A 27,475-nucleotide genomic window follows, 5' to 3' on the forward strand; every position below is an offset into this window, starting at 1 on the left:
CAAATGTTTCATGTGAGTCAAATGTTGAAATTAAGAAAGTATGTCAAAGCAACATTTTTGATATCGATTAAAAAGACAACACAACTCTTACAAATTATTATTTAAGTTTTCAAAATATATAACAAACTTTATAAAGGAAATCACACAACATATACAGTGCATCTCACTTTTTAAATCTATGGGGCATTGTGTAATCATCAGCAAAGATACACAGGAGAAGTGTGTATGTGTTTGTTTGAGGAGCGTTTCAATGAAGTCTCTTTTCCTCTGTCCCTCAGCGAGGTGCAGACACACTGCGAGCAGACACAACAGACAGGTGAGTTTGTGTCTGTGGTTATTTGTGGTTTCACCACATGCTTTGTGATTAATGGAAAGAAAAGTCAGAGTTTGTGGTCACATTCAATCCTGTCGGTCCTGCAGGTACTCCGGCTCAGGAAGCTCAGGAGGGGCTTCCATGAGGAAGGTAAGAGAGTAGATAGCGCTGTGCTCTTTGTGGATATTTTATAAATAAATGCATAATGACGTGTATTTACTAAAATCGCAGTTTCACGTTGCAAGTTTTAACTCAAACTCCATTACCCTGAAGCAACAGAGGTTTGAGCCACATCAACACTCTACTACCATCCACATTCACTGTTACAGTCGCTTTCATTGTGTCCACATAATAGCAAGACACTGTACAGGCAGATATGAATAGGAGAGATACCTGAGATTAAATCCATTCAGGACTGGTATAATTAAATAAAGGATAACAGTCAGATGAGGTAAATTGGTTTCCATATTTAGGTTACTGTGACACAGGAAGCTGTCTTAGTCATTCACTCTTGCTTCTTCTCTAGAGCACTAAGAAGTGTTTCATACATTGAGTCAGCTCTGTTGACTACAACAGATATTTCTTTGGCTTTGTTATCTGGATAAATAGCCCACAAATTAATTTGGCTATATTGATGTTAACACCTGTAGCTACTTAGCAAGCTAGCATTAGCATCTTGAAGATATAGCTAATGTGTGATTCAGTTGTTACATCACTGTGGTTTTAGTCCCTGCTGCATACAGCTTTCAGATCTCCATCACAGGTTGTAGCTGGGTCACTTCCTGGCTGTAGCAGTTTTATCGTTGTGATCCGCCTGTGTCTGTAATCCTCTCTGCTGTGTGCCTGACAAAAATGAAAATAGGCTCGACACTTTGAGTGAACTTGTTGCAACCTCTCCTCATGCATCAACATTGACCCAGAACGTTATTTTTTCACAATTTGTTTTAGCTAATGCAGGGTTCCCAACTATGAGTGTTTGGTTGGAGTGAGATTTTATGACATGGACCTAATTACATGTACACGCTCTTAATCAAGTGCACTTGATCACATTTATATGATTCAACATAAGAATTGACAGTGGTGTACTCAGGCTGGAGGGGCAGGGACAGAGTAAATAGAAAGAGCACTCCCTTTCAAACCCTTGATACTCAAAGTTTAGGGTTCATTTAAACATTGAGGCAGAGGTAACAAGAGGGGGTTGTGGGATCCTCCCCCAGGATATTTTGAGCATCCAACCCTTAATTCCCTGCATTCTGGTGGATATTTAAGTGACCATTTGTGCTGGAAATTCAAAAATGTTAAAGGAAAACAAAAAATATTGATAGATGAATAATAAAAAAGTGAATTTAATTCCCTGAAAGAAGCTTACATTGTAGTACAATTTGATCTGTTATTTTTCATGAGATCTCTTTAAAACAATAGTTCCATTGAAATCAGGGGTAAATAAATGACTGATTAAACACTTAGAGCAGCAAACACTTTCTGATAGCTTAGCTAAAATAAGGAATGCTTTGCAGCCTTTTTGTTTTTACTACAGTAGTTAGACTAACGTAAATTTAATTGTGCTGCTATTGTATGGCCTAAGACCACCATTTGGCAGCTACTGTAGATTTTAAGGTGGACTATTGTCTTTCATGTTACTCTGCACTAGTTGACATTGTGTATAAATCAAGCCACCTTAAATGTCAAAACGACAACTGACCGTTGTGTTAGTTTTTAATCATCTCTCGTTCATTGTGTCTGACAGAAGCCAATCAGAGTCAAAGTATGGCAGATCAAAATCCTATTTTTGAGCAGCTGACCAATCAACATGGAGATATACAGTGGACGCCACACCACAGTGTTTTATGGTGTTTTAACATGATATTTGTCAGGGCAGGTTGAGAGTGTGTCACTAATGTTTTTTTTTTTCTTTTTCTCTCCCCTCTAGTCTTTCCATTACACATCTCTAAGAACGAAAACCAAAAAGCGAAGTAAAGGTAAACATGCTTATTCATGTCTTTTCGCATGTTCTTATGTGTGGTCTCCACAGCTCTACTAGTGTACATGTGCTATTAAAGTTTGCCCCCAAAAGAGAGCAGAGCCTTTACCCCAGTCTGTGCCTCATTCTGAATGTCTGAAGTCTGAAGCCAACTTTGACAGACTTCAGGTGTTGTGACTCTCAGAGCATGACAAGGCTTGACAATATCAAAAGGTGAGTTGAGGCAGGCCTGACGCTGACACATTTCTCATATGTGAAAGTTCAGAATCATAGTGTTGATGAAACAAGAGTGATGCACACACAGGTGCAATAACTTGCATAATACAACATTTCATTCACAGATTTGTTTTCTACAAAAACCTGCCAAACCTGATTGTTTCTTTCTAATGCTCTTGATTTGATATTGTCACACTCTGCTTATCATTTATTTTTGCATATACTTATTTAAATGAGACTAAGAAGTTCACATAACATGCTAGTTTTCCTTCTGCTATAAGCTCCCTCCCACTCAAGAGTCCAGTTGTTCAACTTAACCATTAAGTGCCAGACTGGAGCCTCAAAGAAATTAATACTTTACTCACTTAGACTTTTCTTAATTCAACTCCAAATATGCTGAAAATCACTTTCAGTATTGTTGTCAATCTTTCCTCTCTGAAGGTTCCCTCACTAGTGCCAGTCGAAGGAGAATTTCCTGTAAGGACCTGGGTCACGGTGACTGTGAGGGCTGGCTGTGGAAGAAGAAGGATGCTAAAGGCTACTTCACACAGAAATGGAGGAAGTACTGGTTTGTCCTTAAAGAGTCCTGCCTCTACTGGTACACCAACCAAAATGTAAGGGGCGAAACTTCTCTAACTTTTATTAGACAAACTCTTAAACACCTTTCTTGTCTCAGTTTTTTTTTTTATAAATGCAACTTCATTGACTAAGCTATTGTATGACTGTCGTATATAAAAAAATAGGTTTAAAGGGACACCACTCATTTTGTAAAAAGGGCCAGTCTTTGCAGAATATATAACTATGTTTGTAAAAAAGCCTCATAATTTTGTGCAACTCTGAATGGAGCTCTCTATTTTGAAATCAGCATTATTTGAAGTACACTTAACAAAATACATCTTTTGTATACAAAATACTGTAAAAAAAAAAAGAAGAAAAAAAAGGTTCACTAAAATGTTATAAAAAATATAAATGGAATGAATTCCTTGAAGTTGAAATAGAGATACAAACTTGAAATTTAAATAAGTATATGTCAAACGATAATCACACCATGTCAACCTGTCAATATTGAATCATTTTTTTAATACTGCCTGTAATTACCACTATTTACACCATTGTAATATTTCTCTATATCTTAATTTTTTATTCTATCTTTATCTATTTTTAATTTTACTTATTTTATTTATTTAAACTTAAACTAATTCTGGATTGTACTTATGTCTGGGTTGATGCAAAAACTGAAATTCCGCCCGGGGATCAATAAAGTAATATCTTATCTTATCTTATCTTATGTCGATATTTTTGTCTTGGGCTGCCAGTTAATCTCAATGGTTAAAAGCGAGCATCCAGATTCTGTAAGCTCAGTTCTGTTTTTAGCTCATGGCCTCATGTCATCCTCCTTTCTCTCCTCGTGACGTTCTTGTATCTCTTCAGCTGAACTTTCAAATCAAAGCAAAAATAGTCCAAGAAAATAAAATATTTCAGCAGATGAATCAAAACAGCTCTGAACGGAAATTTCTCGCAAGTGAAGTTAATCCAAACAACTGACGGCAACCCAGGACTGAGGAAATCATCTGAATGAAGTCATCTCAAAGTCTTTGAGTTTATTTTGAGGCTTTAAATATTTGATAGCAATTCTGCAGTTTAAATTTAGAAAATTGTCCCAGACAGAGAAAGGCATTCATCATCTCTAATGGAATATGAAGTTGAGTTGTATTATGGAAATTGTATAATCCAGTATATATTTTAGCTTGACTGATAATCAAGACATGTTAGCTGCTGCTGATTACAGTTTTAATAGTTTTATTTCTTAAATTCTGGCTATTATTTTACAAAAGAAAAAAAAACAAAAAAACACTTTAAACATAATTAACAAAAAAAAAGCTGAATATTACTGAGAGATAGTTAACATTAAGCAGTTTGTTTCATCTTAGTTTGGATTTTTTTTGCTGGTTACCAAATATATCATGACAAACTGGAATGTTAAATGTCAGTAAAGCTTTAAAAGAGCGTAGGAGCTTTTTGTGGGGAACTCATTCAACAATGGTTTTTATCACTCAGAATCTTTTTTATGATATCACCTTTATGCTTTCAGCTTTTATACGCAGGCTTTAATAAATTATTATTTTATGATTGATCTGTCAGTTATTCTCACTCCAAAAAAATAAGAGTTACCTTTTAATATCAAACACAAAAAGGAGCTAATTGTTCAATTTTCTGTAGCCATCAATTCCTTGTGACTTCTTTTCTTTGTCTGAAAAAATTCAACTGCTTAATCAAATATGCTGTTTAAATTAAATAGTTTGGTGAACCAGGTGTACCAGCCTAAAGGATCTTTACTGTTTGTATCATTAAGTTAAATATTTGTGTTGGTTAGCAGAAAGAGTGTGAGGTCAGTTCCGTGACTGATTTACCCCAGCCAGATTAAGTTTGTGCATACATGTCTTGGCTCCAGAATAAGTCATTAGCACAATATGTCAGCACCCATTGCAGTGGCATTTTGGCTTCACCTTTTTTACAGTGGCAGATAATGGAGGCGTGTCATCCATATAAAGATCTCTGATTCAAATTGCTCATATAAACTGCAGGTCTGATGGATGTAGTTTGGATGTTTGGGGCCAGTGGATACATTTTAGAACACGTATTAGTACATTTGAAACTGTTAACCAAAAAAAAAGAGCACAAGGACACCCTGACTTAATTTGATGTAAATGTGTTTATGCAGCTTAGTCTTCCAGCTTTGATAGTCACATCTCTTCTGTATCTTTTCATGTCAGGATGTTGAGGTAATATATTCCTGCCAGTGTAAACAACATATGTTGTTTTCGTATGCTTGACTTGACTATTGCAACCCCTAATAAAATTGGTATATCAATATGTGTGACATTTTGTTCCCTGTGTTGATGATGTGCCACCACTCTCCATCTGTCTGTGCCTGCAGGATGAGAAAGCTGAGGGCTTCATCAGCCTCCCAGAGTTCAGAATAGACCGAGCCATAGAGTGCAGACGGAAATTGTGAGTGTCCCTCACATGACGCCGAAATTACTAATCAAGCACATTTGCTCTCACCCACTCAACGTGAACGCACACAAGCCTACAGTGCACACACAAAAACACTAATCAGTCTTCCTCTCCCTGCCTGACTGCAGTGCCTTCAAAGCCTGTCATCCCAAAATCAAGAGCTTCTTCTTCGCCACAGATTGTCTTGAGGAAATGAACAGGTGAGCGCGTGGGTGTCTCTGTGAGTCAGTGAGTGTGTTTCTGTCTTAATGTGGACAATCATCAGATGCTTGGGACATCACGTGTTCCTTAATGAATATTTTAACTGAGCAAACCAAGTTTACACAAGGCTACAGCCCACACAACACAGTGCATGAATAAGGCATGAACCTGGCCCTCTCTTGTTCAGTGTGGAACTGTGGGTGTATTTGTGTCAGTGTGCATGTGTGTGTGTGTGTCACGTGTGTTCCTGTGTGAGGGGGGAGATTATTTGCAGAAGTGCGATCTGATGAGCTCTAATTATCCACACCTCTCCTCACTAACATGGAGAGATAATTGCTGGAGAGTAATTAACCAGCTATATTTGACTTCCATACTGCGCACTGAGGTTCATGTGTGAAAGTGCCGCTGCACACGTTTTAATGTGCCTTTATAATTATATATGTGTGTGTGTGAAAGATGGGTATTAGGCATGAGGAACATACAAACCTGTTGACAAAATGTACAAAGTCTTTTTGTGCTATACTGTACATCTGGAGTTTTCTTCTGAGGGGAATAAAATAGAAGTGTTACATTTTGAAGGTCTTTCCACTGTGGAAAATCACTGTTGGAAAATAGCTAGCTACTTAACTGATCAGCAGCATGTAGTGCTTCAAGCCCGACCCCATTGGTTCTTGTGCCATTAGAAAAATACTACCGCCAAACATGGAGTATTATGGGCATAAGAGAGTTGAAGAAAAGAGAAAAAACATGCTCCAAGTTCCTTTAAATGTCTGAAGGTTTTACGGTAAATATGGGCACCAAATTGCCTGTGTGGACATAGAGAACACCAGAAGACAAAGTGAGAATGGATGAAAAGACAAAACGAATGATTTAAAAAAGACTATTATAAGGCTGGAATTTTTCATTTTTAAATTCCCTGCATATCCCATGAAAAAAAGCTAAACAATTATCTTTAACCGATTGACTTTCCTCTCCCTGTGTGTGACTTTTAATTTTTAGCCCATTTGAATTTGGTGTGGATTTGAATATGTAAAAAATAGGTCTGAGCATTATTTCTTATTATTTAAAGCTGTCATTCTGTGTTTTTTAGAAAACAATACTCAAAAAAGGAGTATTTCATAACCTCCTAAAGAAAAACACACAGACAGCAGAGGTTGGGAGGTGTCTTCTGTATGTGTCAGAGAGGAAAGCTGAAAACAGCTAGCAATACATTTTCATACATTTTGTAACTTCCCAGAATATCGGCTGTACTGGCAGGAGGAAACAGCGGCAACATAAAAAAAGTTTGGTATTGGGACTGACAGTTCCTTCTCAGCAATTTACCTGGGCAACATTTCAGCTCACTTTCAGAGCAGGATGAACACTTATTAAAGATATTTGTAGGGAGAAAGCAGTGACATGGAAATGGTTGTAATCTAAACCTTCAACAGAGACTGACTGAATAGATATTATGACAAATACTGTATTGAAATATGTGGAGGATGAGATTCTATCTAAATCTGGTAGGATAGAAAGTTTAAAAGGGGGAAGAGATACATTTTTGGGCCGACTTTAAACTGCAGACATGGGAGTAATAAATTAATATAATCTCTATATGAAAGTTGCTTCCTGTTGGAAACCTTTTCTAGAGTGATGGATTTCTTCTTCTTCATGCACAACGCTCCTATTCTTAGTAACTGTATTAGTAGTTGTCTGCAGAGAGTCACAGGACAAGGCGGGATCTGCTGAGGAGATAGACAGACAGACAGAGGGATGGAAAAGTCAAATGCTATCAGAGTTACTGTTAAGAGAGGATAGGACAGAGGACTGTTCCCTGTTTCTTCATCATCCATATTTCTAATTATTCCAGTGTTTTCTCTCCAGATCCAAGGGACGGAGTCAGTCAGATGTCAGCTGTTTCAGAGATGCTGTTTTATTATTAAAAGGCATCATCCCTCTCTCCACTCTTCTCCTTTTCTCATCAATCCTCTAATGACTTCTTCCTTGACTTTCACTTCCTTCTTTTCCTTCTGCTTGTCTGCTTATAGGTGGATGAACCGGCTCGGTCTCGCTGCTATTGGCTACACACCAGATGACAAGGTGCCACGACCTGATGAAGGTGAGACAGATTCACTTGACGAGGCAGAACCAGTTTAATGAACCGCCCACATTTATGTGATTCGTGTGTCGTTGTTTTTTTCCTTGACAACAGATTACTGGAGTGAGAGCGATCAAGACGAGGTTGATGGATCGATGACACTCAAACAGGAGGGACCCTCATCCCTCTGTGATACTTATCACCGCACACCATCGGTAAGCACACGCAAACATTCACCCTCATATACACTTAACATTTCTATTGCAGAGTTTGAGTCTGATGGAATATTTTATCCCTAAAAGCCCCTCAGTTTTCAGAGCTGCAAAAAGCAGAGCTCCTAACATTAATAAAACATCAGAGTGTGAGAGAATCTGGTTTGCTAAGCAGGCCAAGACCATCACTGCTCTGTGTTCTGCTGCAAAACTTATTTACAAATCAGACCTCTAGGTGGCGATCATTGCCATTGCTCATTACATCTCTGAAAGAATATGCAGCACTGAAATACTTGTACTCAGAGGATCATCATGCGCTCCTGGAGAGTTGGAGTCCATGCTTTTCCCAGCCACACACAGAGTCCTGTCAGCCATTTCCTCATCTCATTGCTTTTTTGCTCTCATCTTTTGCTGTCTTTCTGCTTCTGCTTTTCTGTCCTCTTCTCCTCCTTCTTCTTCTCCTTGCACGCCTCCTCTATCTCCTTGTTTGCGGGTCCATTTTTCCTTGTATCTGTGCTCACATTTCACCTTTATGAAACTCCATCTGTTTTCCTCTGCACTCCTTCACTTCCAACCACACCTGGTATCCTCACCAACCCTCTGTCCCCAGACTAACTTCCTTCACAGTTATGACCAGTTGCCCCGGCTCAGTCAGCTCATGAGTCTCATGCGCTCCACTCCATCCCACGCCCCTCATCAATGGTGCCTCCACCTCCCCCATCCCTCCACAGATGGTCTCTTCCACCTCCCCTCTTCTCTCCAGGTCAACTCTTCCAGCCCTTTTCCAGAGCCCAAGCATGGCAGACATTTTTCCAGTGAGTCCCACACCTCACTCCTCACCGAGGACCAGCGTGGAGACAGCATGGGCATGGGGACAGGCACAGGCAGCACCAGTACCCACTCGTCGGGCTGCCGCTCCTCCCATCGTGAGCGGCGCTCTTGGCAGGACCTCATTGAGACCCCTCTGACAAGCGCAGGGCTGCACTTTCTACAAACAGCACCAGGAGAGAGTGAATACGGCCTAATGGGGAGCATGGCAGGAGACATGGGGATGTACGGAGGACTGGGCAGACAGGGCATGTCCCGGAGAGCAGACAGGCTACGCTGCCCGTACGGAGACACCACGCAGCAGAGAGGGACAGGGAGCGGGACGGGCCCTTCCCTCTGGAGCGAGGTCCACACACACAGCCACTCACACCGACCGCTCCCACAAGCAGCGCAGCCAGAGTCTGCCCAGGAACAGGGACCCGATGCCAGGAAAGTTCCTACACCTCGGCTCATATGGAGGAGAGGAGTGAGGACGAGGAGGCAGAGAGTGAACAAGCTGCAGATATGCTTCAGGGTGAGGAGGGTAAGGAAATAAAACATAATCTGTTTTTATACAGAGAGAAGCAGCACCCTGCAAAAACACTTCCAAAGCCATATGTGAAGAAATCTCTCTGAACATCAGGGGAAAGGACTTTGGCTTGTGAATGAGTTTGAAATATTAGACATCATAATGATTTCCTGAATTTACATTTATTAGCTTTGATATAAAAGGTCCTTTGAAATGTATTTAAGAGGCTGCAGGGTGTGAATTTGTGTTGTTTTGGCAGTGCTTTTTCCATTATAAGCACAGTGTTTCCGAATGGAGCTAACTGTGCTCTTCCAACAACAGATCTGATTCTCTCTGGTCCTCCGCTGGGTGTCTCAGACCTGCGGGAGCTAAGAGTTGAGGGCAGAGAGAGGAGGGTGTCGGAGGGAAGGGAGCGGCGGGTGTCAGAGGGCCGCGAGCCGGAGCCATTGGATGGGTTAGAGCAGCTGTATCGAGCCCTGGAGCAAGCCAACGTGACAGCCCTCGGAGACCCAAGACCCTGCAGCAGACAGGACCTAAGACGATGTTTCACCCAGAGAGCCAGGGACCCTCTGCTGAACGACAGGCTGCACAGGGTCCGGGCACTCCGCAGCACTTTGAAGGTAGTACAACCAGATTTGTGGATTTAAAGATGAATTGTGATGTCTAAGGATTCAGTGTGGTCACTCTCTGGTGTCGCTTCTCTCCTCCAGGCCAAAGAGTCGGAGCTGGCAGTGATCTGTGCCCTCCTGGAGGACCCTGGCCTGTGCTCCCAGACCTTCAGAGAATGGAAGCAGTGGCACAGCGATCTCTACTCAGACATCTGCCAGCTCAGCCCGGGCACCAACGGCCAGGACGACCTCTCCCCGCTGGGCGCACCTCTCATGACCCACACACTCCTTCATTGAGACACATGTGTGAGAAAGAGAGCAGAAGCAAAGACTGAACTGATCCACACAACCACTTGACAACACACACACACAAACACACGCACACACAAACATGGAGCCTCTCCTGCATCATGACTGAGCACGACCTCACACAAACACACACATACATACACACACACAAATTGTAAGATGTGTAAATATCATAGAGGGAACAGTCTGAGACCTTCGTGTATGAACTTTTGATAATCCCGAGGACCCCACAGGGTGCCTATTGCATGCTTGAACAGAAAGCATTAATCTTCCTTTGTCTATGGAACTCAGCATAAACTCCACACGCTTGTCAAGCAAAATGGAAAAAAAGGAGACTTTTTAACGTTTGTTCATTTCTTATTCTTTGTTTTTGTTTCGTCCTGTCGAGTTCAGGGGGCAGGGGGAGCTATGTAGCAGCAATACAGAGGAGAATCCTTTTCACCACAGCACTGTACTACTTTTGTACTGATGAACTTTGCACCCAGAGCCAACAGTTCTCCCCCTTTCTTCTCTGTATCGTTTATTTCTCTTATTGCATATCTCATTGATTTACAGGGACCTCATGTGTTTTTCCAGGCTGATCTGATGGGACAGTGTGGGGAACATAAGGGCAGTGAATTCAGTATAAGACTGTGAAAGGTAGCCAACATTGCTGGTTTATCTATTTTAGCTGTTCCTGCGGGAACCTATGAAAACACGTGTGATTGAAGGAACCACTGTGCTGGCTAGATGCACACTATTTCAAACTGTGAACTGTTAAAAAAAACAACACAATTTTATCCGCAGAAGGAAGCTCCTCTGATAGTGTGATTCATTTGCATTCTCTCTCCCTCTCTTTCCTCTTCTCCTCCATCACTGTTCACCTCCACCTCCTCTTTTCTTAATGTTTCCTTTGTTTTTTATATCTCTCTCTAATCCTCAAAGACTTGTGTATATGTGTATACTGCTGTGTATACTGATGTAAATGTTTGCGTTCCACTACCACTGTGATATGCTTCTAGAGGTAGCGGAGGGAAGACAGAGAGTATGTACTTGCGTGGGTGCAAAATGTTTTTTTTTGTTGTGTTTATTTTGTTTTGTTTTTATCTTTAACAGTGAATGCAAGAGCTAGGGAGTTATTTTCAAAGGAGTCACTCACTACAAAGAATGCACTTTCTATATCTCTATATCTCATTGGCTGCATCACAGGGTCTATGTCTCATCGGCCTCTTTACCATTGCTGTTCAAAATATCAGGTAAAAGCATTTGCCGTCTCATTTTCTAAAGATTTGTGTACAGTCTACAAATATATTTAACATAGAAGAATATATAAATCTATTTACGTTTTGTGTCATAGATATAATGTAAAGTATGATGTATTCTATGCCAAGGTTTAGCAGTGACCCCCCTCTTCACTCTGTAGTCGCAGGGTGTTTAGCTGTTAATTAACTAGGAAGCAAACAGCAGCCACCATCATAGACAGTTGATTGACAGTTTTTACTGGTTTACATCACGGCTGACCCATCTCCTGGTGATGTGTTGCATGTGAAAAGGCCTGGGACTGATTTGATTGGACAGGGTAAAATATTGTGGATCATTTGTGTTCTAAATTTTTCTTGCTCTCATCATTGCAAGATTAGACTTGTAGCGCATGATACATGCAAAAGTACTGTTGAAGATTTTTTATTTATTATATGTTCATAATTTTTTTCTTTCCTTCGATAGTGTTTGAAGACACACACTGTACAACAACTGAGGTGGGCATTTTTGCTGCTCAGTTACTCGATCTAATGCAGATCCTCCATTAGCATGCTACCAGGAGGTTTCAATTTGATGTTTTGGTTTACAAAGGAAGACTAACACATGTCCAAAGGCTTCAGGAATTATACCTGAGAGACAGAAGTACAGGTGCTTCTCAAATGAAGGCTATTTTGACATTCCCTCCAAGCATACGGTTGACACTGGGCGGTCAAAGACTCTACACTAAACGGTCTGTAATGTCTGTGAAACTCGGATTAATCATCTCATCTGCAACATCAGGCCAAGGACTCAACAGTGCCCCCCAGTGTCCATGACTCTGACTGACATGCGTAGCACCTGCTGAATCCAGCACTATCTGTATGATTTTTCAGATTTTACTGTAGTTCTATGAGCGTAGGGTCAGGTTATTCCATCATGTCACACTGTTGTAAAATATCAATCACACCCCAGAGATATAGCTCATGTTTTTTGAATGGTTAATTTGAAAGTACCACAAAGAAACTAAATGATGCAAGCACTTTCCCTGTGCCTCCCAACCCTCTCTTTGGCAACGATGGACTTACTATACAGGCGATCCTACACACACACACACACACACTCACACACTCTCACACACACACACACACACACCACAAACACACACACACCACACACACACCACACACACACACACACAAACACACACACACCACGCAGCTGCAGAAGAGTTACAATACAGTTTTGGTTTGCAGACCTCTTTACATTTCTCATTCATAACGTTGGTTTCCTTTTTTTCAACCGCTGCTCTGCTCGGCAGGCGACATACTGTAGATTAAGGAGTGCGAGTTACAATTTGTAGGCACAGACTGTGTTATCCCTCCCAGATCTTTGTGCGTGTAGACCTGCAGAAACAGGCCGAAAGGGGAGATTCCACTGTGTGTTCTTTCAGGGGTGTACACCTCATGGTACATTGCACAGGTGTGTAAGATGTAAGTTGCACTGCGACATTAAAAAAGGAACATATTGCTCTTTTTCAAGGATAATATTAGCTTACTGTTATTCTGTACATTAAACTGACTAAAGATGATACTAAAAAAGAAAGAAAATGACATTTATTCTTCCTAAAGTAGCCTTTTTTGGTTTCATATATATGAATATATATTACAGAAAATACAGATTGTAAACTTAAGTTGTTAAACTTTGACTTCAATAAACTGAATCCTCTGCACTATGAGATATGCTCTGTTTGTATGCTTATTTTCATGAAGTTATTGGAATAGCACAACAATGTTCTCTGTGCTTATGTTTCCAGGATGGGGATTTCAAATTAAGAGCAAGGATCCTCTCATGAAACAGAAGGCCATGCAATATGTTCTATTCATGCAACAGCTTAAAAGTCCTAAGCAAACAGTATCCATATCTGCTCTCTTTAAAAGCAAATAGTTGAAATTATCTAGCCTTTCCTGCATGCACTGCTTTTCATCCACTTTATCTACCCAACCGTGCTGGACCAGGAGAGCAAGAAGCCTCTTCACACTACATGTTTCCCTGCAGATCAACAGTCTACCACAGGTCTGACACTACACTCATATGCACACCTATGCTGGGTTTCCAGTTCTCCTTGTCTGCATTCCTTTATATGCAGAGAAAAAACTATACCTGCATGTGCTAATAAAATCCCACTGATTCTACTTTTTTCTGTTGTTTTTATGGATTTTTTGAAATGTGGTTTAACCTCCATGGGGTCCACAGTGCAGAATATATTTGATTTAATGTGACTGCTATGTCTTTAACTCTATAAAGCACTCTGAGTTGCTATTTCTATGAATAGTGCTCTATAAACAAACTTGCCTTGCCTTGACAAAGATTCAAGATTGAAGATTCAAGAAAGCTTTATTGCCAAGAAAGCTCGCACACACAAGGAATTTGTCGTGGTGAAAGGAACACTGGTACTGAACAACAAGACAGTAAGGACACGACAAGACAGTAAGGACAATAAATATATAAACCTAAACACAAATCAAAAGTTCTTAATAAAAATAAAAATACTATCTGTACAAAGAAAGGTAAAGAAGTACTTTTAAAGACATGAAATAAGTTAGCTTAGTCTAAGCCAGAGTGCACATTTAGTAAATGAATATAATAAAATATGCTATGGGAAATTACATTATGGTTAAGAGGTATTGCACCGGAAATCAAAGTGTTGCACATGTATGTATGTGATCAGTCACAGGAGTGGTTATATAGCTGTAAATATAGCTCTTCTATAACCTCTGCATGGCCTCCACTGAAGTTTCAAATGTAAAAATGTCTCTTAAAATCCTATTGGATATATTTCTCATTTTAATCACACGACATCAGATGCAAAAGTCAGCAGTATTGATATTGTGTGGTCGAGAACACCGTGTAAATATGCATACCGAATGAGATCACATTAGTTTTAACACCGGGCTGCAGCTACGTCTCCAGTCCACCAGGTGGCAGTCGAGGACCTTGCTTGGGAGCTGTCGAAGAGAGACCCAAGGAAGCCTAAAGAAGAAGGAGGAGCGCTGTCATGGCGGCCAAGGTGAATGCTTGACATTTCCTCTTGGCAAAGTTTTATGTGCTTAATTAGATTTTTTGAATGAGTCCTTGGTGTAGTGGAAAGGTTCATTTCCCCGGAGCAGTTAGTGTGAACATGAGTTGACTGGCGCTTACCTCGTTTATTCGACGCTATGCAGATAGCCATGCTAACTAGTGTGTCTCCTGAAATGAGTCAGTGCTCAGTCTATGGAGCATTCAGCCTTCAAATCTGAAAGCAGAACTCTAGAAATGAATTGTCTCCCAAAGGAGTGAAATACTTGTTTAATGTGGCCAGCTTCGCTTGCTGGATTTTTAGCCGTGCCATTATAAGTTATCCGTACTTTGTACAATAATACACGCTGGCTAACATATGCCTTTTAGTTGTGACAAGTCAATATAAAAACATGTGGGCTACTAGGCGATACCGAGGTGTCTAAGAGCAAGTTTGTTGAACTTTGAAATCTTGTCACTTCCACGCGTAGTTGTTCTAAACGAAACATATTGTAAGATAGACTTAGCTTTCAAATATACTCTACGTCTTCTATTTAAGGTATAGCATATAGAACCAACAAGTAAACATTAAAATGATCCACAGTGGTACGTCGTGTAACATTAACATGTTAACCTGGAAAATGACAGTGTCATAGAATGATGATAAATAACAATACAAACTCTGCATAATGAAAACTTCAATCACTGATACTTATGTAAATGAAATAATCAAATAAGAATTGTCTTTTTATCTGGGTCTTTGTACATTTTGGTTTTGTTGTTTACAAAAGTAAAACATCTACTTTTGCTTTTGCCAGTGGTCCACATAAGAAATGAGTGTCTCTCAGGTGCTCTGTGCTTACTGTAGTGTTTTAAATATTCTACAGGTGGCCCTTGTGGCCGTCCCGACAGTGCTAGGCATAGCCTCCATCCGTGTGTACACCGTAAGTGAAGCCCCCACTGATGGACTCACCTCTCGAGAAAAGGTATGGTTGTTTCAAAGCGTCAGTACACTGTGAATAAGGGAAATCATTGCCTTTGACAGGATTGTCAGACATCATAATCACTTTCTGATTCTGCCTTTGTCCCCAGCTGAACATCTACACCCCCCTGCCACAGTCTGCCGTGGCTCAGTTTGTTCCAGAGCAGCCCGGTTTGATTCAGAGAGGGTTAACTTCAGCCAGAGGGCATACTACCATTTGTCCTGGCTGTCAAGGTGTTCATTTGTTTCTTTGTGTGTGTGTATATACAGTGGTAGATAATAGAGTGACATGCACTGACACAACTTCCTCAGACGTAACTCACAGTTTCACACCCCGTTTAACACAGAAACCAAAGTAACATCTGCCCTTTTGGTAGTTGTACGTGTTTATAAATGGAACAAAACACATTGAAGACGTCTGATCTCGCACCTGCAGTGTTAGTTTTCCAACCCTGATTTTTGTTCCCCTTCTTTGCGGTTACAGAGCACAATCCCACATGCTGCGAGTGCTCTGTGCAGGTACAATTTTTGCAAACTGCAAAGTTAGGGAGCGAGACAGGAAATAGCGTTCATGCAGTTACCGCTGTAGCTTTTAGGTTTGCTGCAAGGAGATTAGAAGTTGATTAATGTGACAGATGGGAAAAAAAAACCCACAACACACTGACTCATGTGTGAGTATTCATTTGTTGTCCAGGAAGTTCTGTATTTTATTGGCTTGTGTGTAGTGTTTGATTTCACCTCTTCTTTCTGTGCGTCCTGACAGGGTTGCCTGTGTATCTGTGAAACGGGAACTCGTTATTCTATACCACGCAAGGAGAGGGTGATGTCACTAGTAGGTAACCTGAAGGCATCACCATATATCAGATACCTCTTCCTGAAATTCCAAAGTTGATTGTATGTGTTCTGTATAATTACTAAGCTGTAAGACAAATGACTGTCATACATTTTAGATTTTACCTCCGCAGGGTTTTTTAGACTTCAACTCTGGCACCCCTAAACTCAGTACCATCCCCCTAAAACAGTTGCACAGTGTATCTGTTATCTATTCAAACCATCTTTAAAATGTAGATTTTATATATTTCTGTGCAAGGTTACATGATGTGAAAAGGGGAATTTGTGGCTGAAAACGCCCTGCAACTTCTCACTTCTCGCAATAATGCGGCAGTGTCTATCCACAGCTCTTACTGTAAATACGATGAGGGTTCTAAGTAATCTTCAGATATTTGTAGCAGACATCAGACTTAGGCCATTATGGAAATGTTTACTGTCGTGTTCACTGTGTTTCTCTGATTCCCAGATGTGTATTATTACTTGAAAGACCCTCCCCCGGGTTTCTACCCAGATTTGGCACCATCACGATGGCTGGCTTGATCGGCATGTTCTTGGCACGGAAAGGTAAATTGATCCCCTGACAATACTCAAAAAAATATACCTTGGAAAACATTTTTCATCCTTCATCTGCCCTGTAAATAGAGACCTGATATATCACAATATTTTAACTCTACACCAACATGTATTCTTTCATTTCTACTCTTGCTGCTGTAAAAAGGGATGTCGGGAATTAACCGGTTTTGCTACTACCCGCACTTTTTAAAATGCACGGTTAACCTAATCGTGAAGGCTCGCTACCCAAGTTTCTCAATTGTCTCTGTCGAAAAGGGACCGGTACATTATGCGCGGTGCAAATTTCAAATGAAACAAAGTGACAGTTGTGCAGGGGTTTGTCTGTCATCCGCCTCTGCCCAATTTCCATTCCGCCCCATGGTGTTTTAGGATGAACACATCTTTTCATTCTTATCAAAATCAGTCCATTGCAGTGGAAAAGGTGCCACAAGAAGAAAAAAGGTAAAAAAAAAGAAACATCCCACAGAGTGTGTCTCATTGATGCGCCACAGGTGAAGGCGTTCTGACAATTGACTGAAATTACGAAGCTAACACGCTGATCTCTGAAGACACTTTCAACTGGGGATGGATCGTTCATATGAGAGAGTTATTATCACTGTTTGTTCTTGCTAACAGAGACTTTAGACTACCGTTTGTTTCATACGTGATACACCTTAAAGTTATACACAGCAACCCTCAGTATTAATGCGGTATAGTTTAATTATCTATTTTAATATTCCGCTCAAGTCTTTGTTACTGTGAGTCAATGTGTTGTCAAGAAGCTGTAGATGGGTTTTGCTACGAAAAACTAAATTATTGATAATAATAATACACTTAACAGTTAAAGGTCGTTATTGCCACAAAGAGCTACTCACTGAGGCAGAGACACAGAGGTGAGAGCTCATAATAACCTAACAGGCCACTATCACATCATGTTAACAGCCTGACATATTAATAACTGTTTACCAGACTTTGGAATAATGTTAAAGACATGTCTATGATTTGAAACCAAACAAATTATGTCAGGTTTATTTTGGCCTGCATCAACAACCAACACTTCCCACCACAACATAGGAGCCATGTAAAAATCCCAAATAAAACAAAACAATCGCCGAGGGATTCAGAAACCAACAAAATATATATAGACATATACATATATACACACACATATCGATATGTACATGCATACATATAAACATGGATACACATCCACATATATTTAGTTAATCACATGCTGACTAAGAAAGCTGTAGGCCGAAGCCAAGGCTTATCCTTTTAGATAACTTATACCTTATAAGTAACATTGTGCATGTAATTATGTTATATCATAACAAAGCAATCTTTAAACATTTCATTCAGAAACAAACTTACAATCAAAAACAATGGATGAACTCACCACATTTATTTTGCCACTGCAGTAGACTGTCTGGATATTCATAGTTCTGTGAATTAACTTAGCTGTACATTTCCTTCTTCCCTTTGTCTTCATAAGCATCAGACTAACATTCTACAATATGAAATTTGACATTCATCAATGAAGTACCAGACATTAATCGATTAAATGAAATTATTTCTCCTTTATAGAGAGAGTTTCATGACAAAGTGGTGCAGAAGAATACACCAGAATACAAATAATGTGTTGGTGCTTGAAAGGTTGTGGGGGAGGACCCTCAAAAATGTTGTGAAGTGAATTATTTATAATAATCCTGAAACTGTGATTATTTCTCGTTATAACCAAACCCCCAGAATCTCTAATCGCTGCATCCCTAGCCGTGAATCCCATGTGAATATAAAGCGTTGAAATAATACACACACTTTATTGTTTGTTATGCTCAGAAGTCTTCCTTCCATACCAAGTAAAGTATCAGCGCTTCAAGCAGCAGCATTAAACCTCTTTGACCTTACTAAACAGAAGTTCCCCCCTCACAGATAACAAACCGCAGTTTACCACAAATGTTACCTCACTGTTGAACCACAGCCCTAGAAAGAAGTCAAGTTTGTCTTACCAAGTTCCTCTACTTTCTGCAGGTTGTGTAAACCTGCGTCACTGCGTTAGTTTGAACAAGCCACAATAGGTCATGTGTATGTGACCTTTCCAGATACAGCAGTCCCCAGGGTTTCACTTGTGCCAACCTAAACTGCCAATCTTCATGATAATCTTTATTTTAGGATCTCGTTTCAAGAGGGTAGCTGTTCCGATGGGTCTGATGAGTGGGAGCTTCAGTGTGCTATCCGGCCCAAGCTGTGGCTGCGCTAAAGGTAACGCATGCTGTTTTTGAATGCTGACCTCTTGGAAACCAGTCACAGAGAGACATATTTTATCAAAGGTGTAACAGAATATTAATTTTTTTCTCCCAAGGTGACAAGTAAGAAAGTATATTCTGCAGGCCAGTGGAGCGGTGCTGCTGTGTCTTCGCTGCTCACCTCAAAGCCCAAGGAGCCTGTCGCCAAAGAAGTAGCTGCCTCACAACCAGAGGTTAGCAGTCGTATTGCCTTATGAATATACGGGCATAACCAGGTGGTGTTACAGAGGAGCTGCAGGGGGGTTCACTTTGTCTGCCTGAAGAAAAAACTGTTACTTTCTTCCCACCATTGATTTCCACTTTACATTTTTTACTTGCTGAAGAAATTCCTTTCTGCCTCTCAAAATGTGGAAGATTGTCCTCGTTCTTTTCACTTAAGTGCTCATTATTTTCCTGTTCCTTCCTCTGTGTGCTTCTTATTTAGTAAAACAGCCGTCTGTATATCACTCTACAGTTTCAGCTAACTGCTTTCAATTTAAAATGCTAATGTTTGTTCTCCTCTGTCAGTGTAATAAGTCTATAACCTGTCGGGGCACTGTGAAGCTCCAGATTTAATCTGCTAATAGATAGATCAGATATGTTACCCTTGTCATTGAGAAGAGCAGTTCAAGTGTCATTAATCAAATGTTTCAAATCAGATAAATAATTCAATGAAGGATAATGTACACACGTTGTGTTTGAACAGATTGATATCTTTAAATTTGTATCCATATGTTGTTAGGTGTCTCCAGTGCCAAATCCAGAATCTGCAGTGGTAAGTGAACCTTCAGAGGCCAGCTCAGACCAGAGCACTTCAGTCCCTGAGAAAGAGGTGGAATCAGCTGAGTCTGTCCCCGTCTCTGAAGAACCGATTGTCTCTGTTGTAACAGACGAGGTGTCATCAGTCACACTCACAGAGATATCACCAGACCAGACCACTACACAGGCCAATACAGGTGTTATAGATATTGATCTCTGTCTGCTTCCGCCTGTGTCTCAATCTTTTGTTTCACACACAATTGCACAAAGGCTCTTACTGATGATATGCTTGGTTCCCTTTGTCTGCACAGATCCAGCAGAGACCACCATAACCTCAGAGGAAATATCTGCACCCATTGATAGCGATGCCTCCACACCGAGCTTAGGATCTGAAACAGCAGAGACTGCTCCAGTGGAGTCTGCTCCTGTTGAGTCTGCCCCAACAGAGCCTGCTCAGATTGAAGCTGCTCCAGTTGAAACTGTTCCGGTTGAGTCTGCCCCAGTCGAATCTGCTCCTGTAGAATCTGCTCCCATCGAGTCTGCCCCAGCAGAGCCTGCTCAGGTTGAATCTGCCCTCGTCGAGTCTGCCCCAGCAGAGTCTGCTCCAGCTGAGTCATCTCCCTTTGAGTCTGCTCCTGTAGAATCAGCTCCTGTCGAGTCTGCCCCTGCAGAGCCTGCTCAGGTTGAATCTGCCCCTGTGGAGTCTGTTTCAGTGGAGTCTGTTCCAGTGGAGTCTGCTCCAGTGGAGTCTGTCCCTGCAGAGCCTGCTCAGGTTGAATCTGCCCCTGGAGTCTGTACCAGTGGAGTCTGTTCCAGTGGAGTGTTCCAGTGGAGTCTGTTCCAGTGGAGTGTTCCTGGAGTCTGTTCCAGTGGAGTCTGTTCCAGTGGAGTCTGTTCCAGTGGAGTCTGTCCCAGCAGAGCCTGCTCAGGTTGAAGTAGCTCTAGTTGAGTCTGCTCCAGTTGAGTCTTCTCCAGTGGAGGCTGCTCCAATTGACTCTGTTCCTTCCTCTGAAGGACTACCTGCTCCAGAGGCCTCAGGTGAACCATTAGGTACTAAAAATATTCTTCCCCATCACGTCAAAGAGCAAAAAGTATATCAGTAATTCAGAAACTATGCCAATCTGCCTTTTTGGATAACCACTGTGAGTTCAAATTGGAATTCTTCAACACCTCAAGAGTTTCCAAAGTTGCTTGTGCATTAAAATTGTGAAACATGGAAGAGAAGTTCTTTTAATCTCTTAAAAGTAGAAAGTATAATTTAAATGTCCATGTTAGAAGAAAGATTCTGGAAGTTTTAAAACTATTGTGTTACTTCACATTAGAACAGATCATTTAAGTACAGGATATGATGCAATGAGAACTTTCTACACATCCCTGTGCCTGATGTTGACCCTGGTTTGTGTTTTGACTCCCTAACAGTGCCCATTGTTGAATCATCTGAACCCACAGCAGCTGCTGTAGAGGAGACACCGACTCAGACACTAACACCACCCGCTCCTCTGCAGCCTGACGCAGAAAACAAACAAGGTACAGTGAACCCATTCTGCACTCGCACCACTGTTTCAGCTTGTGATGATGGGCGTGATTATCCCAAGTGAACAGACTCACACATCTCTTCTGTGAATCATGAGAAATCCAAGGCATCTAGAATTCAGCTCAAGTCAATGTGATTCAGGTTAATTCAACTTATTTATCATATGCATTAAAATGTACACGTGTCCCCAATCGGTCAGCAACATCTCAGATTGTTAGCCTCAGACAGATTTGGTGTACATTAAATTTTAGAGAAGCTAAAGTTAGATCATTTGACACTCTTTTCTTCTGACTCTACATTTTGTATCTTGAGTCAACTAGACCGTTCACACCTTGGCCAAATGATCTACCGCTACCGCTACCTCAACCTCGCTGAACTTTTGGGACATTCATTTTAAAAATGCATGAAACATTATGTTAACAGTTCAACATATCCTTACCTTCTGTGTGTGACATTGACACTGTAGTGAAAGGAGCACTGGTGCTAATGTTATGTCAATATGACGATCCACAGATCATTTCAGCTCTCTGTTTTAGAGAGAAAAACAACATGCTGAAAAATAGTCAAGATGTTGAACTTCCACATGTTGTGTTTCTGTAACCACCCCTGAGCTGCTCTCAGGCAAACACACATGAATCTTAGTCTTTACAGAAACACATCTATATATTCAGCGGCCTGACAGATTGAGAAGTGGAGGAGTTAGAATAATATCCACCGAACAAATCATGAGAGGAATTTTATGTAATGGCCAGAGTCAACATTTGGACGTGTGCAGCTTGAAAACTTGAGCGATAAAATGGAGCTGCAGCTTGAAATGTTCTGAACAGTGAGGTTTTAATCTAACCACAGAAACAATAATACAATGCAGTGATCCCATACTGCACAGCACCATGTTTCACAAAGGACAAAGTGTAACATGAAAATGTGTCCGTTTGCTCAAAGTAACCTCGGTCTCTTTGGGAGATACACACAAAAGTCTCAGCATTTCCAGATAATTTGAAATTGAGTCTATTCCATGGTATGTTTGTGTTTGTGTTCTTTAATTAAATCAAAGAGCAACAGGACACTGGCTCTGACCCTGCTACTCTTTTTTTTTTCTTCTGTAGTTCCTGCTAAATCCTTTTAAGTTGACCATTTTATTTCTGTGTTGCTCAAACTTTGTTGCATTTCTCTCTCTGACCTCCAGGGGGCTCTGGTTTCAAGCCTGACCCTGCTCTGATGGACTTTGGTCAGTCTAGCCCAGAGGATGAAGACCTGTACAGCACACGCAGCTGAAATACCACAACCAACCTCAGCACAAATCTCATTCCCACACTGCTGTCTCGTAACTCATTCAGATAACACTTTGTACCACAATGCAGAATAAATAAATAGGACTTTTTTTTTTACTGTGGCAGCAAGCAGGTTAAGGAAGTCTCCTTAACATTTCTGTTCTCATTTTTTCAGCCCACATCATTCATATTTCAGAAATGCTTCAACTGCATTTGCCTCAATTAAGTAATGAAAAAAGTATTGAAAAATTCCACAGAACTGAGTCGGCTTGCAAAGCCGGACAGAAACTTGGAAAAACAACCTCCCACAACAAGCCTTTCAAATCACAGATGGCAGATTCACTCTCTGTATTTGTCATTTTACAATTACTGGAAACTACTAGAGCCTTCAGTCATGAGTGCATGGTGCTTTTATTTATTGTAATTGAGCCCGCTGCATTGTTAAGTTAATCATACTGCATATGTGCTGGTAATGATTACAAGATGGACCAGTGCTGCTCCATGTTGTTTCATCAGAAATGTTCCTCAGTTGTTTAAAACCAAAAATAAATTTATATTTTTCACGATTTGATGATGTGTTCTGTCATATTTGAATTACAATTTCTCTCGCGTTTTTACTTAAAATTAGTGCTTTTTCCTAAGAGCATCACCTTACAGAGAGATATCTTTAGCTTCTGTTCCATATACAATAAATAAATAAATAAAAAGGATAATTTTTCCCCTCAAAAAAGTTTCTGATTTTATAATTGTAAGAAGAAAATTGCATTGGATACTTTACAATAAAAAGAGTGGTTGAAAAAAGTCATATACAGTTGTGCTCATAAGTTTACATACCCTGGCAGAATTTGTGATTTTTTTGGGGGGCCATTTTTTACACAATATGAATGATAAGAGAATACTTTTTTTCACTCATGGTTAGTGGTTGGGTGAAGCCATTTATTGTCAAACAACTGTGTTTACTCTTTTCAATCATAATGACAACAGAAACTACCCAAGAAATCATACATTCTGCAAGGGTATGTAAACTTATGAGCACAACTGTGATAACCAGCTTGATGACACTCAACCCAACCAAATAATGTGATCAAAGACTGCTGCTCATGGAGACCATGAAACCTGGATTCTGTTACTGGTGGTGATCTTTATTTTTTTACTTTAAAGGTTTTTTATTTTGGTTAAATCCCGCTCAACTAAAGCCTGTGCATTGTATCATTATGCTGACTATTTTTTAAAATGATGTGTTGTCTTTCTTCAACTTTTTTTTCTGGTTAAATACGTTTTAGATAAAATAAATTCATTATTAATTACATAAAGATGATCATTATTTAACTTGCACCAAACATCAGCAAACCCTCTTTCTCAAACATAACAAATCATTTTTGGTCAGTTTTGAAGATTTAAAAATGATTCAAACAAAATAAAGAACTGTTCTTACCATTAATGTTCATACTGCAGCTAAACATCTTTCTAGTAAGCAGCTTTGATTTGCTGCAATAAGGTTTACATTATTGAGTGGTGTTGCAAAGTATAGTGTAGACTTCAAAAATAACCTACAGCACTGTCCAAGGCTCACTTAATATGAATCCAAAGAAAGTAAAGGCTTAGATCAGAATCAGAATCAGCTTTATTGGCCAGGTATGCTTGAACACACAGGAATTTGACTTCGGTAAACTGTGCTCTCTTTGTACAAGGCATAAGAAAAAAATATAATAATAATAATAATAATAATAATAATAATAATAATATAATAATAATAACATCAACTATACACACAAACGAAACGAACAACAAATAGGCATGACTAATATATACAGGCTAAAAAATAATATGATAATAGTGCAGTGCAGATCAAAACTTTTTCAAAGACATTCAAAAACATTAAATGTAGGTCTGACAGTGAGTCCTATGATGTCTCAACAACTACTATGCACATTGCCCAAGAGTAAATGGTACAGATCATATTTATTCATTGTCACAAGACTTCATCTTCTTGACTATGGTGATTTCCTGACGATTCCAGAGTCTAAACTTATTCTGTGCAAAAGTTTAAAATCTGTTGGATTAATTGGGTCACATTTTTGTACAGACATTCTTAGTTCCCAAATCATTTATAGTGTTGTGCTGGTACTTTGATTATACTCTTTCATGCGTGGGTGGGAATTACTTCACACAACAAGGGATCTTCGTTTTAGCTTTTACTGATGTCACTTCAGCAAATACAGAGGGAGAACATTGGCTACTTTTCTGTCTGGTTGTGGTCTCTGGCTCGGGCACAGACAGCGAGATAGCGTGTCCATGCAGTGAGCCGTGAGCACCATCAGAAACCATAACATAAACTGAACATCAAAATCAGAGAATCTCGCCACATCCTCACACACGCCCACGTGACACGCAACAACCAATCACTCGCCACACTCAGTAGTAAGCACACACACAACATATAACAACATAATAGAGCATCACCATAACTATAGTGAGCTGCCTTACAATAGTAATGATTTCCATCAAGGCTCATCGTGATGCTGGCATGAGGTTTAGAGGGAATTGTCTTTAGTTTAACTGTATGGATTGCCCTGAACTTTGGTACAGGCATTCATACAAGATTAATCCACTGTCTTCCCTTTTATGGTTTATGATTCAAGAACTGCAAACTACAGACTTTATCATCAGTCTCAGCTGTGCTTTATTATAATACCAATACTAACCCTGGATAAAAAAACAGACCTTTGCTTGGTTCTTGGATTCATTGGAAGGTCATTTTTTAATTATTTTGAGGCAGGGTTGTCTGAGACACTTGTCAATAGTAAGTATGTGTACTTCTCACAGGGGATCCTTGCTTCAGCTTCAGACAGGGTCAATTTTACTACATAATTGAATTTCAAGGAGCTCTTATTACACCAAAACTAATGTTGGTGTAATTGTAAGCTCTATTTAGAAAATGTTCATCCCTTTATTTGAGACCGAGCTGAAATAACAAACTCTACCGCCTGAACTGTGTCAGCTGGATATGTTGTCAGACCAAGATGCAAATAGATCAATATTCACAATATAGTGTAACTTAGTGTTTGGCTCGGCCCTACTCGTTGGGGGTCCATCGGGGCTGGGTGGGTGGCTGGTGTCCCTGTCACGCTCCGTCCCCCTGCGCGGGCCTGGTCCGCGGCCGCCCATGGGGCCGGGTTTCCCGAGGGTTCCCTCGCGGTCCTCTTGGCGGGGTGGGGTGGCGCGCAGCTGGGGGGTGTTACTACGGCAGCCATTGGGGTGTCCTCCATGCCCCCTCGGCCTGGTCCATCAGTCGCGGGGCGTGGGCGGGGGGCGGGCTCGCCGGTTGGCGGGCTCTGGTCCTGGTCCTGCCCGGCTGCCTGGCTGTCTGCTCCCGGTGCTGGGCCCCTTCGGCCCTGGTGGCTCCCTTGGCTCTGTCTTGGGGGGCTGTGGGGGCGGTGTTGTGGAGGTGTTCCTTGGGGGGGCTGCGGGATCTTTTATAATACCTGCTGGTGACCTGGGGGTCGCCCTGGGTGACCCGGCGGTACCTGTTTGCTTCCGGTCTGGGTCCTTGGCTTGTCCCCTGGCCTGGGTCTCCCGCAGCGCGTTGGGTCCTTCGGCCTGATTGCTCTCGCGGCCCGGGTGCCGGGCTGAACCGCTCGGCTGATCTGACCCAAGTGGTTTCATCTGCACCAGTGGTGGTCTTGTTACACAAATAGAACACAGCACGGCGGCAACCCTCTGCGACCCAAGCTTCACTAATGATTGTGGACACTAAGGGTTGCTTAATCATTAGTATCACCACACGGAGTTTTTTTGGCGTCATGGTGAGATGGTCCCTCTCCATCTAAGTGTCTTAGGTCTCTTCTCCTTCTCTTTCCCGGTCCCTTTGTATATCCTTATGTAATCTTTCTTTTACTTTCTTTTTATTATTATTATTATTATTATTATTTTTTGTTTGGTCCACCTAGGTGTGCACGCCCTCTTTACAGAACATGATATTAGCTGTCAATAAAAGATAGGCCAGAGTTCTAAGAGGGATGGTGATGGTCGCATGCACACAGTCACAAGCACAGAAGAAAAATGTTTTCTTTCTTTTCTTTTGCTGCAAGAATAAATTGCATTAATATTTGACAGTTTGTGACAAACATGACACAAACCAGAATATTATGCAGACAAGAGGAGAAACAGAAAAGAAAAGAAAAGAAAAAAAATATATATATATATTCACAATATATCAGTCTGCAAAAGTCAAGTTGACTCATCTTCATGGATCCAACATGGAGGAATATGTATGTGTTGTGTCGAAGACTAATGCAAAAAAAAAGTACTTTCTGATGGCAAAGTGAAGTGCTGACATTTTTCTAACCAACGCTTTTCTAGCGCATGGGTTCCCAAACTTTTCAGGCCGCGACCCCCAAAATATAGGTTACCAAAGACTCACGACCCCCACTGTCCCTCGAGGTAATTAAATGTTGCTTCATACTTAATTAACTGGTCTGCAGAAAATTAGCCTATACATGCACATGTGGCTGTGTTTCCTGTGCTGTTATGAATTAACCTGTTGCTACTGACGCTTTTGTTGATATATTTACAGAGATGGATAAATTATGCAATTTTAGAATCCTTACAATTTTTTTTTTATTATTCTGGAAGACTTCTCACGACCCCCCTTTAGTGTCTCACGACCCCCCTGAGGGTCCTGACCCCCACTTTGAGAACCCCTGTTCTAGCAAATACTC

The 27,475-nt window shown here is 40.7% G+C and overlaps 2 protein-coding genes across 2 annotated transcripts in view; both read left to right on the plus strand.

Moving 5' to 3' along the window:
• si:ch211-26b3.4 (connector enhancer of kinase suppressor of ras 2) overlaps nt 1–10,461 on the plus strand; it is a 73,626-nt gene extending 63,165 nt beyond the window's left edge. Inside the window, 15 exon segments of the mRNA XM_034689107.1 lie at nt 279–316; nt 421–463; nt 2,244–2,292; nt 2,952–3,124; nt 5,449–5,522; nt 5,657–5,728; nt 7,757–7,827; nt 7,921–8,021; nt 8,782–9,100; nt 9,103–9,195; nt 9,198–9,288; nt 9,290–9,369; nt 9,676–9,974; nt 10,065–10,243; nt 10,245–10,461. Of these exon segments, the coding sequence (XP_034544998.1) occupies nt 279–316; nt 421–463; nt 2,244–2,292; nt 2,952–3,124; nt 5,449–5,522; nt 5,657–5,728; nt 7,757–7,827; nt 7,921–8,021; nt 8,782–9,100; nt 9,103–9,195; nt 9,198–9,288; nt 9,290–9,369; nt 9,676–9,974; nt 10,065–10,243; nt 10,245–10,272 (1,710 nt within the window). The 3' untranslated portion in view covers nt 10,273–10,461.
• A 3,968-nt stretch (nt 10,462–14,429) lies between these two features.
• On the plus strand, nt 14,430–23,325 carry apool (apolipoprotein O-like). The gene is given in 14 exon segments (XM_034690074.1): nt 14,430–14,556; nt 15,431–15,529; nt 15,636–15,769; nt 16,289–16,335; nt 16,814–16,852; nt 16,855–16,920; nt 19,078–19,120; nt 19,122–19,167; nt 19,268–19,384; nt 19,933–20,146; nt 20,261–20,677; nt 20,805–20,999; nt 21,369–21,476; nt 22,670–23,325. Coding segments are annotated over 14 exon segments (1,626 nt in total). The 5' UTR covers nt 14,430–14,544; the 3' UTR covers nt 22,759–23,325.
• The last annotated feature ends 4,150 nt before the right edge of the window (nt 23,326–27,475 follow it).

This window comes from Notolabrus celidotus, chromosome 8 (assembly GCF_009762535.1).
Source record: "Notolabrus celidotus isolate fNotCel1 chromosome 8, fNotCel1.pri, whole genome shotgun sequence".
NCBI classification, from domain to species: Eukaryota; Metazoa; Chordata; class Actinopteri; order Labriformes; family Labridae; genus Notolabrus; species Notolabrus celidotus.